This window comes from Chiloscyllium plagiosum, unplaced genomic scaffold (assembly GCF_037043375.1).
Source record: "Chiloscyllium plagiosum isolate Xiang-an unplaced genomic scaffold, Cpla_swu_hap1 HiC_scaffold_3, whole genome shotgun sequence".
NCBI classification, from domain to species: domain Eukaryota; kingdom Metazoa; phylum Chordata; class Chondrichthyes; order Orectolobiformes; family Hemiscylliidae; genus Chiloscyllium; species Chiloscyllium plagiosum.
The window spans coordinates 109,585,948-109,598,519 of record NW_028270141.1 but is presented as its reverse complement, the minus strand read 5'-3'; the positions used below and the strand labels follow the sequence as shown (position 1 = coordinate 109,598,519).

The 12,572-nt window shown below is 36.0% G+C and overlaps 1 protein-coding gene across 2 annotated transcripts in view; it reads right to left on the bottom strand.

Moving 5' to 3' along the window:
- The window catches only part of phip (PHIP subunit of CUL4-Ring ligase complex), a 200,247-nt gene that overhangs the window by 185,002 nt on the left and 2,673 nt on the right, over positions 1–12,572 (bottom strand). For both annotated transcript variants that reach the window (XM_087982461.1, XM_087982466.1), the window contains exons 5-6: positions 4,052–4,202; positions 3,855–3,953 (exon numbers count right to left, since the gene is read on the bottom strand). In XM_087982461.1, the coding sequence (XP_087838587.1) occupies positions 3,855–3,953; positions 4,052–4,202 (250 nt within the window). The remainder of the gene's footprint in view (positions 1–3,854; positions 3,954–4,051; positions 4,203–12,572) is intronic.

The window sequence follows — 12,572 nt, the reverse complement described above, 5'->3', positions numbered from 1 at the left end:
CAAACTAGATTCCACTGAAGTTAAACATAAGGTCTTGCTTTTGAATTGCATGCCTCCAAAAATGAGCCTCGTGTTTTGTTTATTTGGTATCTTTCTTTTGCACGTATATCTAATTTTGTTTTTAAAAGTTATCACTGCATCTGCACCCATCTCTTCTCTGATTTTGTCAATTACCGTAATTATGTGTTCTCCAGTTACCAACCTAACTAAAACTCTGAACATGTATTAAGTCTCCCTTATTCCAAATAAGTTTCCTGCTTCATTAGCCCCTCCATATCGCAAAGACACCTCTACATCTTATGCCTTTTATATTGTTCACCATTAATTCCCATTTTGTTACAGAATGGCTGCTGATTGAAAAAGAAATTGTCAGATATGCACTATTCAAAATCAAATTCAGATGTATCTGACACAGTTTTGGCACAGATAGGTCCCTAACCCAAGCTCTTCAGCAGAGAGGTAGGGGCAATACTACTCCACCATAAGAACTTCAAGATTTCTGGTTTCATACAACCTTTTATGCGATGAAATATCTCCTGACATCCGCTGAACACACCAAAAGGGCATTATTGCTCCCCCCATTAAAGTTCTTGAGTAATTAACATTTCTCTACCATATTAAGTCATTTAATCATCTTGAACTACTCATTTAGATCACTCATTAGTTCACTGTGGCCAAGGGAATGGCCGCCTAGTCTTGACCACCTTTCCCCATAATTTAACCCTTTTAAAACTACTTTCATTCTGATGAATCTGTGTAGCATCCCATTCAAGTGAAATTAATCCTTCCAGAGATTAAGTGCCAAGAAATGAATGCGATCTCTCAACAGGATCTAACCAGAGTTCTCAACTATTACGTGACATCCACTCCTTTGCATCCCAGCCCTCTATTAATTTTTTTTGCTCCAGCAGTTTCTGAAGAAAACTTTTATTTATTCGTTCATTGGATGTGGGTAACAGTGGAAGAATTGCAGTCACATCTCTTTGCAGAATTAACTTCCTACTTCTCACATCGTTCTGACGAATCGAAGTTATCCAGCAATTTAATGATCTGTACGGTACAACTGCAACATTTAAAAGGCATCTGGATGGGTATATGAATAGGAAGGGTTTGGAGGGATATGGGCCGGGTGCTGGCAGGTGGGACTAGATTGGGTTGGGATATCTGGTCAGCATGGACGGGTTGGACCGAAGGGTCTGTTTCCATGCTGTACATCTCTATGATTCTATGATGTTCTTTGAATGGCATCCAAATTGTGGGGCAGTAACCTAACTGTGGTTGAACCAGTGCTGTATTCAAATTCATGGTTATTTATTGACCAATTATTCTATGGCTATTTATGTCTGTAAAGTCTTAAATGTTCTTGGCGTTTTTTTTCAAATGGTTTTATCTCAACAACCATTCAGTACACAGATAACTAGAATCCCTTTGTCACTATTTATCATTATTGAGCAACTTTTATTGGTACATACATGTCATTCCTACATGCCCTCAATGTTTAAACTCTAGTTCATGGCAGACCTGAACTGAACACATCTATACCTGCCACATAATATCACGTACAAGCTTCAAGACACTTTTCATGCCATTCAAAGCATCCTGGGACCCGGTGCACCACATTACTATGGTGTGGACCTCCCCACCAAAAAACAATAATATATAATTTCCTTCTACTCTACCACTTAGACTAATCCAGAACAACTGATGCCCTGATAGTGCAGTGACCAGTAACGAAGAAAGAGGAAGAAGAAATCTCCTTAAAATTCAACAAATTGGAAAAGGCAGTGGTTTACTAAAAGTTAAACTAACAATGATTTTTAGCAAAATAAACACTTTGAGAGATGTTGTGCACAAACAGCAAAACTGGTGAAACACTTCTTTGTTGAAATCACTGATCAAGCTGTAGTAGAAGTTTTAGTCTATGCAAATATCAAAGTCTTTGATAATTATCTACAAAACAATTATGACTGCTTTAGTTTGATAGTTCATTCACCCAAGCAAGGAACAAAGAAAGTGAAAACAGGGGCTTTATCATATGCATATAACCTCAGAAATTTTCCTATGAAACTAATTATGAGCAATTTTATGACCAACTTTGGTATATATTTGGTCTTTTCTTAAAACAGGGTTTGTGGAAGGGGAAGGCAGGTGGAAAGAAGGAGTTCACACAGCCAACGTGATTCCTCCAATCTTTGATTTTACACAACCTATTAACAATTATAGATCTAATTTCCCATCATTTTAACACTCAGACTTATTGGGGTGATGCCACTGCAGGTTCAGGATGACTGCATGAACCAATTCTTTTGTTTCATCTTCTATATTTTGTTTCTTTACTCAGGCACTTAATCTTGATATCAATATATTGTTTAATTTTTTTTTCTAAAACATTTTTGAAACCTGTCTCTCACATGGCTGGTTTGATAATGTTCCCTAAGTACTTACTGCCCCTAACAATGTACAGACATAGCCATTCAACTTGAAGCACCATTAACACCACTAGTTAATCTTCATCAATACCTTAGGCCATGTTCAATTATAGACAAACATCTTCTGCCTCTCTATCACCTGGTGGCTAACCTTTGGTGCTGTTCTTTGCAGTAGAATCATAAAACAAACTTGGATCAGCACAAACTTACTTCTGCTCTACCTTAACTAAATTACAGAAATTTAAATTTGATACACCACAACTGCAACTTTTTAGCAAGTTCAAATATTTTACAAAAAGTGATATACCTTCTTGTGTTTCTCAGAAACATTGCTTGTGTGTTTCAAAGAATTACTTTAGAGGTGGAAAAAGAAATACTTCAGCCATACTTTACACAAATTTCTATAAACAGCAACAAGGTGAATAACTAGTTAACCTGTTTTTAATGGCTTTGGTTGAGTGAAGGTTGATGACAAGGACTCTGGGGATATACCTGCACTTCGCGAGAGTATCATGGGATATCTACTATCTGGTGGAACAGGCAAACAGGACTGGTGTTTAACATCTCACCTGAGGGGCTACACTGCTGATAATGCCATGCTCTTTACCACATTCAAACAACAGTTTGGGTGATAAGTTTAAAGTAATGGAGTGGAGCTTCCAACTAGCTTGACTTGTTCAACTTTTCTGATCATTGACCATTATCACTAAGCAGTTTCCAACCTTTATTTTCACCAAGTTTATTCAACAAAATTCACTGTTCACTGCCTATAGTTAAATTATCTTGTTCTATAATTTATTCCACTAATCAACATTAAAATTGGCATAATCCCAAAGTGTGTACTAAATTTCTTGACACAATCTCTAGAAATTAAAAGCGTACCAGTTTGTATTAAATTTCAGTTTCATGCATGCTGCCATGCAATGACTGTTCATTTGTATTATTTACATTCAGAGACTTTCCAAACCTCATCTTATTGCTTTGTCCCATTAATGGACAGAGAGTGTCCATTGATGTTAACACACAGTCCTCAAGAACCAGAATTCCAATTCTCAAGTTCACAATGCAATGTGGACAGTTATTACCCAATTTTAACTGGGTACTAACTGACAACACAAACCTTCTTATATTTCAGCATGAAATATTAATAAACTGACACCTCATTGAGTAACAGGTAGTGTCAATCACTTTAATACAAAAGTGTTTTTTTCAGTCAGATAGCTCAATTCTACATTCAAATATATACTTTCAGGAAAATAGGTAAACCATACACTTCACCATATGACACCTAATGATGGAAAAACTTGAAGGCTACGCAATTGCACCAGTATTGCCAGCCCTCAGATAACTCAATGAAAAATGCAAAAGGCAGTGAGACCACTATCAAAATGAAACCGAACGCAACATAAATGTAAAAAAGCATACCTATATTAGGTGGGCTGCCATAATTGATTGGTGGCTCAGGGGGTCTTCCTCGATGCAATGCTGCAAGTGCTGATCCTTTCCATACCACATGCTTACAACCTGTTTTTATTTCAAATATTAACAGAAATCCAGAATCACTACAAAAGAAATCACCATGAAAGATGCATAATATTGCTTTGCTACTGAACTGTTCATACTTTTGTTTGTTCTAAGCATAGACTGTCTTCCAGCTCCCAGTAACGAATGAACCCCTGGAACGCTCTGTGGAGTCTCTTTTTCTAAGAGAGGTCCAAGTCGCTGGCATATTTGAAGCAGATGATCTGGAGCTACGTGTCTATGAGTTTTCACCTTTTTAAAAAAAGAAAGAAAAATTGTTGTCAGAAATAAACATGAGAAGTTATTAGATACTAGGCTTCTTGCACTTTAAAAGACGACTTTTGCCGCAGTAATAATGGTTAAACTGTCAATGTTCACCATTATCATTCCTCTAAACGTAATGGTGATTCTGGAACACAGATAGGCACAGTTGATAACAAAAATCAGAAGTAGTTATCAATGATTCCACATTTCTTCACAGGGTATGCTATTGAAATCCGCACAGCCTACAATAAAAAGGTTCATTGAATTGTCAAGATCTTGCCCTTTAACGCTTAGAATCTTAATTCCTTACAAAACCCTTAAAAAACAATCTTGATGAATGAGGTAAAGCTGAATTGTTACTCCATGTTCAGACTATTTCTGAAAATCTCAAGGGTCTTAAAATGTGATTTTATTATTTGTTGAATATCAAATTTTTGAATTCTGATCAAAACTACATAATTAATAAAATACACAATTCCATTTTTGCTTTAATCCCAATTTTAAGTCCCAATCATCATTTATTTTTGCTCTTTGTACAATGATAATAAACTGAACGCTAATCAATCTATTTATTTCCTGATTTGGTCTGTGCATATACTTCAGGGTGCTCCTTATCCTGGACACCTGGAGATTCCCTGATTAATAGATGTTTACAGCTCAGAAAGAAGCCATTAGGGCCATTGCATCAGAGATGTGATTACACAAATCCTATTTTCCAGCTTTTGGCCTGTGAGGCTATGGCAATGTAAGTATTGCCCGAATACAGTTTAAATGCTACAAGGGTTTCTGAAACAAACACCCTTTCAGACAGTGAGTTCCAGGTTCCCACCATCCACCAAGTGAAAAGAATTTATCCTCAACTCTCCACTTAGCCTTCTACCTCTTAACTTGAATCTATGTCCCTGGTTATTGACCCGTATACTCATGGAGAACGTGCCTTCCTATCCATGTCCTTTGTCATCTATACACCACTAGCAGATCCTCTCTAAACCTTTGCTGCTTCAAAGAAAAGAAACCCAGCCTAGCCAATCTTTCCTCATTGCTCAGACCCTCCAGCCCAACCAGCATCAGCATTGTTTTCTCACTCTCGTATTCCAAGCCTCGGCTATTACAAGGCAAGTAAATCATTCTACCAGATTCAAATCGGTGTCAGGAATGAAAACATTTATGACAACTAACATCGGTATATCTTTGCAGACTATTTTCTTTGAGGTCAGCAGCAAGTACAGTCATTTCATTGTGACCATGAAATCTGGGCCTTTGCTCTTTATTTTAAAAAATCTGTTCACTTTTTTCTTTTCAATGTTTTTTCATTTAAAAAAATAAAGACAACATACCTTCATCTTACCAGGTACTGAGTCATATGTTCATGTATGCATACATTATATAATACATTTCTTTCCCTGCTCCTCCTTATTTAGGGCATGTACCAAGTAATATCTCCAGCTGACACACAATGCTGTCTAATATATCTAGTTATACACGAGTACTTGAGAACACAGTTATGGCCTTCATCAATCTTTTAAATAAAGTTTAGGGCACTACGACAGAGACCACATGAAAAACAACATCCAAACAAATCTGAATACCAAAGCATTTCTGGAGATCGTAATATTAAATCTTATTTTCATTGTTCCTCGGCTTGGAATACATTTTGGATACAAAACTTGGTGTTGAAGAAGAAAGCTGTAAATTAAAGACAAATGAACTGATCAGTTAGGCATAAAAATGCTGAATTGAAATCAATCCTGACAGTGTGCACCAATGCAGAGAAATGCAAACAAGGCAAGAAAATAAACATTAAACAGTGGAATAGTGAGAAGCATGGAGGAACCTAGGAGTCTTGGAATACAAATCCTCAAATCCCCAAAGGTAAAACATGCAGTTATCGTGGCCAAGGCGGCATACAGTGTGTTTTTATTTACTGGCTAAGCACAGGATAAGGTGGTTATGCTAAAACTGTATACAGTATTGAGTCAGATCACAGCTACAGTATTGGTTACTACATTACAGAAAGGATGTGATTGCTTTAACGATGTTATAAATACAATTTACTAGGATGTTGCCAGGATCAGAGAATTTTAGCTCTGAGAAAGATTTGATAAGTTTAAGGTTCTTTTCTCTGAACCAGAGGAAGCCAAGAAAGATTTAACTGAGATGTGTACATAATTATGAAGATCCTCGACTAGGTAGATAGGAAAAACCTATTTTTTTCCCTTTGCAGAGCAGTCAATCACCAGTGGCACAGATTTAAATTAGCTGGCTGAAAGATTCAACAGAGAATTGAGAAACCTTTTCAACCAGAGAATGGTGGGTATCTTGAATTTACTGTCAGAAAGTTAGAGGCAGAAATCAAGTCACATTTAAAATACACCTGGATATATGTTTCTGCATTGCAGTAACCTCCAAGACTATAGACAGACAGCTGGAAAGTGGGATTAGGCCAAATACATTTTTCTCTTAGCATTGATATGATGGATAAAATGGTCACTTTCTGCCTGTTAGTTGTCTAAGTTTCTATTTGTGATACGTCAGGATTAATGCATTATGGGAAAGAAAAAAAATGATTTTTCTTCGACTGAAATCCAGAAGAATCAACTGATTTTTACTTTATTGGATAAACTGTAGATTAGGATCACCTCAGGATACATTGAAGGCAGAGTCCTTTGGCGTCACACATTGACAAGCAATGACAGTGAAGCAAAATAATCTCTGAATGGCATCAATGCAGGCTAACTATAACAAAGGTCCCAATATCCCTAACAAATGCTCAATTAAAATACTTCATTTACTGAAACAATCTACATATTACAATTTTTAAAAGCTTAAATCAAAGACATCATAGTCTTTTAAAGCACTCCTGAAGTGATTTTCTTTAATACACAGCAAATTCTTCAATACAAATAGAAAGCTCATGTCACAAGGTGATTCACTACATATGTTAAATATTGATCACAGAAAGTGGATTTGGCTTATGCCCACACCCAATCTCTAACAACAAAGATTCCTCGAAAGAGGACAGTAAATACATGAAGAAGATGGCATGGAGGAGATACAGAAAACTTAAGGTCAAGGCAAAGAGTTCTTGGAGATAAAAAAAAAAGAAAAAGGAAATAGAACCAAGACAAAATGGAATTATGAAGCGAGCCGACTGGAGAAAGAAAAATGACAATTTGGAAAAATGAACAGTTGTGACAAGTCTATTAATCTATACATCCACATGTACATGGTTTATAACTGTAATAGGCAGAAGTCTTCAAAATAGAGAACAAAAATTTTTGTTTGGCTGCTTGAGCAAACAATGTTGTTAAGAGCTTCTACAATAATAATCATGCTTTATGGGGCTATTCTCCTTCTGGTTTGAAGCAACTACATATTTCTTTGCAGGAACAAAAAAAACCTAAACTGTTAGTATAAATTTAGAAATTGATCCAACACCACAAAATTATAATAGCCAGTAAGCATAACCTGATAAACAGCCATACAGAATGCTCTACAAATTATTTCTGTTCTGTGCACAACTAAAATGGACCAATTTCATGTTGATGGTCATCAGCCAAGCAACAGAATCTTTCAATATCCTCTGGTAGAGGCCCAAGTCAGATGGAGAGGTCTATCTCATCTGCACAACATCAGAAATCTGCAAACGTCTTGCTGATTGGGTGAGGAGCAAGATGGAAAGTTGGGCACTCCCGTGCAGAACTAAAATTGCAGTTCAGACTTAGAAAAGGGAGGAGGATGCAAATATGGCAGAAGTGGTACAATCCAGATTTCATTTGAGTTCCATCTAGCCCTACAAAAGGAATATCAAAACCACAGGTAATTTACTATAAAGGGCTGATTTGGCCATCTCTGCCTCATACCTTAAACGGACCATGCAGGCTCACTGTCATCCCAGTTGTATTGGGACAGAATCCTAATTTTATGTTTGATGATGTTGGTGACAGGTGGAGCAGGAACAAAGTCAGCACTTCAATCTTTGGCATACTTACCATAGGATATGGCCCAGAATAAAGAATTTCAAATGTACAACGCTGTCCCATACCACCTTCCTACTCTCAACAACCTGATGGGACAATAGAATCAATTACTACAGACACTCAAAATTGAATAACCCTTTTAGAACCACCAAGTTCATTTTGACTTGCACCAGAACAGCTGCAGGGCCTCCACAGCATCTACTGTTCTCCAGGACCCACAAAGGGAAAAATGGTCACTTAACTCAGGCACAGCACTTAACTTGGGCCAACTGTCTCAGTATCGTAACCCAGCAAAGGCCAACAAAACCAAAAGGTAAAATTTGTACAGATTTTTTTGAGAGAGGTCAATATGAATGTTTATGTCACAAACTATGTTTATTTGATAGCTTATTTTGCTGCCTAATGAATTTGCTGTCAAGTGAATTTATAACAGACGAATAAGATGTTCATTATAACAAGCAAAGAAAATAGCTCTGCACTACCCCAAAATGTCAACATTTCAAAATTGCTTTTTTAAAAAAACTAAACTTTTTTTCCAAGCAACATTGATGGAAAAGTACAGAACAATTACAAACAGTTAAATAATATTTTCTGCTATTGGAATACAGACTTGCTACGATAATAGAAAAATTGAAAAGACACAAGCACATGGGACACTAAGATTGTAATCAATGGCACAGGAGTTTTTTTTAAAAACTATAGGAGCATATGATTTTAAATTTGAGAAAATAAATACTGGAAAATGATTTCCATATGTCATTAGCAGGTGGTAGAAATTAGGAGAGGAATCTTGATGAGGCAATGGGGGTTTTGCCTGCTAACTGAAAAGCTGATAAGACATCTGCAATGCCTCTTTTTCAGGAAGGCTCAGAAAACCACTGTAGCAAGACAACCATTGGGCCGACATTTGGACCAACACCCCAGGAGCAGAAAACGTGTTTACCGAGATCTCCAGGCACAGCGTCACAGAAATTGATGATGGGTATTCCCATCCAAAACTACATTGCCTGGTCTAACTAAATGCCCTTCCCATCTCCAAGTTCACCAAATATGTATGAAGAAGGTACCGTCTTAGCACTTTGTATTGAAAATATGAAAGTGGAGATAAATTAAGAATTATTTCCATACAAAAGATAGTAATATGCACCATACTTAAAATTACTGTACTGAATGGACAAAAAATGAAAAGGACATAGAGTAAGTAGATTTAAATAGATACCCATGTAGCTTATTCTGTCTTAAATTTATACAATTTTAAAACTTGCTTACTCTGCATCACTTGAGTTCTTACATCTGCTGTGCAGATTTAAAAATATATTCTGAGAAATTCACCATTAAAACACTTTAATTAGCCATGAGAAGAAGAACGTTATTTTATGATTTTTGTGATGCATCATTTTATATTAATACTTGGCCTAAGGCAAAAAGGTCCTGTAACTTAGCTGTATCAGCACATCTCTGATATCTTGCAAAAAACATGCCAGTTAAAGTCCCCAACAAACTGCATTTGCACATCAATACTACATTTTTAAGTATGTTGTTTGTCTTTTCAAAAAAAAATTCTACTTATATATGTTGCAAGCAAGGATGTGTAATTGTAGAGATGCAACTTCCACGAATGGTTTTATCACACTTAATAAGCACTTGTTAGTTAATCTATTCACTCATGCTATAAATAATAGGCTTCTACTGGAGAATACATAACATACATGCGTATAGAGTTTTTGTTAAAATTAAAATCATAGTTCCATATTGTGATAACCGAAGAAAATTCAAATTTTGATTTCTAAAGCACAAAAACACTTAAAATGTGATCATGCATTTTATGAAATTAGTTCTAAAAGAAAGGAGACCCCCCAAAAATACAGACCATTATCAACGGTAAATTCTCAAGCAATGCTCCATTATGAAGCTCAAATATGTATTGGCTCAAAATTAACTAAAAGCATACTTCAGTTACGCAATCAAAAGGAAGTAAAAAGGGATATGTGCTATGACGGTAAAATTTAATCTTGCAGATTTTGCACCAACCTGGAATAAATTAGAGGTAGACTTCAAGTTAAAAAGAATGCACAATGCTTCAGTCACATTTTAAATTTAAAAAGGACACAAAAACTATCCAAAACAAATTTGAAATTCAGTTATTTATGCCATAGCACAAGTTAACTCTCCTTAGTTCACATTTGATTACATATCACATATCTATTAGTGAGTTCAGATTGTAGCATTATGTCACAATAAAACAAATAGGCAGAAGTTTCACCATTCAAAAGTATTCATAATTGAGCTCCAGCTGGAAATACTAAGCACTTTTGTTAGTCTCTCCCAAGAATAATGAGCAATGAAAAAGGATTAAGAGAAATTTAGGCTTTGTTTTATCCTTAGAAGGTTGTTCCCAAGATGCATTCCCATGATGGTGTACAAGATTATGATACGCAAAACAGAAACCCAGGAATTTGCCTTAAAATTGAGAAAGTGGAACAAGATGATGCAGACATTTTTAAAAGAAGTATCAAAGTAGTGTTTCTTCAGTGTGTATAGACTGCTGTAAAGTTATTTAAAAATAGATGGAAATATGGCCAAATGAAAAGCATTTTCAAACAATTCAGTAATTTCCTGAAGGTTCAGTCAAGAAACAATGTTGCTGGTATCCACAAAAATCTCCATAAACTTAACTACCCTCTCCTCCAGAAGAATGAACTAAAACAAATGTAGACAGAAGGCACTCGGAGAATTTTTTAAACAACATGCTTTGCTATTTTATTGTGCACTGCTGAAAATCTGCTGCAGGAAAAGCACAGCAGGTCAGGCAGCATCCAAGGAGCAGGACAATCGACGTTTCGGGCATGAGCCCTTCTTCAGGAAGGGCTTCAGATTCCTGAAGAAGGGCTCATGCCCGAAACGTCAATTCTCCTGCTCCTTGGATGCTGCCTGACCTGCTGCGCTTTTCCAGCAACACATTTTCAACTCTGATCTCCAGCATCTGCTGTCCTCACTTTCCCTCCTATTTTATTATGCATTTTATTACTAAAAAATATGATTGCAAAACATTACACATTTGAAAATGTTAATCAATTAGAAAAATGCAACATTTTATGTTTTTCCATTGTCTGTAGAACTGCATATATTCTTTTAACATTAGATTGTCAATAAATCCCTCCAAACTTCTGTAAAGTTAAAGAATCTTATATTTAAATTGGTCAGGGAATGTTTGTGTACTTTCCCACTTAGGGAAAAGAATATAGGGGTTTGAAGCTTACAAGTGTTTGATCTGACAGAAATGTTTGAATCATAGAATCCCTAGCGTGGAAGCAGGCCATTCGGCCCATGAAGTACACAGCGACCATTCGAAATAGCACGCACCCATATCAACCCCTACTCTGTCCCTGCAACCCTGCAATGTTGTGTTACAAACTTTCAACAAACTTCCTTAAAAAGCCTATAATCAAATTTGATTTCAAATCTGTTTTTGGCCAAAGAAAATACCAGCAATGCTTCTACAGCAGCTTAATTTGCCAAAGTTTTATTGAAAAAAATGGTTGAACGCATTATTGTAAAGACTGAATAAATTCAAAAATTGGATAAAGAATATTTTCTGAAATAAGAAGATTTAAGCATTTAGCATCCTGCAAATTATCTACCAGCAACCACTGAAGGAGATGATTTGTCACTGCAAGAAACTGACATCCAGAATGCAAGTCCCTTCTGAAATCATCAGTTTACAGAATACAGAGATCTCATTTTGTTGAGCATGTGCACCTGGAAACACTTCCTGAATATAAAAGCAAAATGGGACAAATGCCCAAAGCATTACAGTGTTCAGTATAAATTTGAACACTGTACTAATCACATTTATTTATGTTTCAAAAATACTACAAAATTTCAATGCTGATATTTAACAGACATTTATTTGGTTTTCTTAGAATTTAAATCAGAGAAACATCTATGATTGTACCTGTAAGAGGCAACTGGTGTAGATACATATGCACACAAAGTTTAGCTAACTAATATCCATTTCACCACAAAGTTCTGACTGGCTGTTTTGGAGAGGGGATGAGTTGAGAAGGGCGAAGTTCTATTTTTATCAAAAGTAACATTCTCAAGAGGATTATTTCACTTCCAATCCAAATTTAGCAATGGGGAAAATATACAAAAGAATTGTATATATTCATAAAAAAAACCTGCCAAATTTTTTATAAAAGGAATATAGTCATACAATAGACCTCAATCCAATCACTTTATAATTCCAGACTAAACTAGACCCACCTGCCTGCTCCTGGCCCTTTTCCCTCCCAACCTTTCCTTTTCATGTATCTATCCAAATGTCTTTTAAGCAGTGTAATCGTACCCACATCCACCATTTTTTAAGGAAATTCAT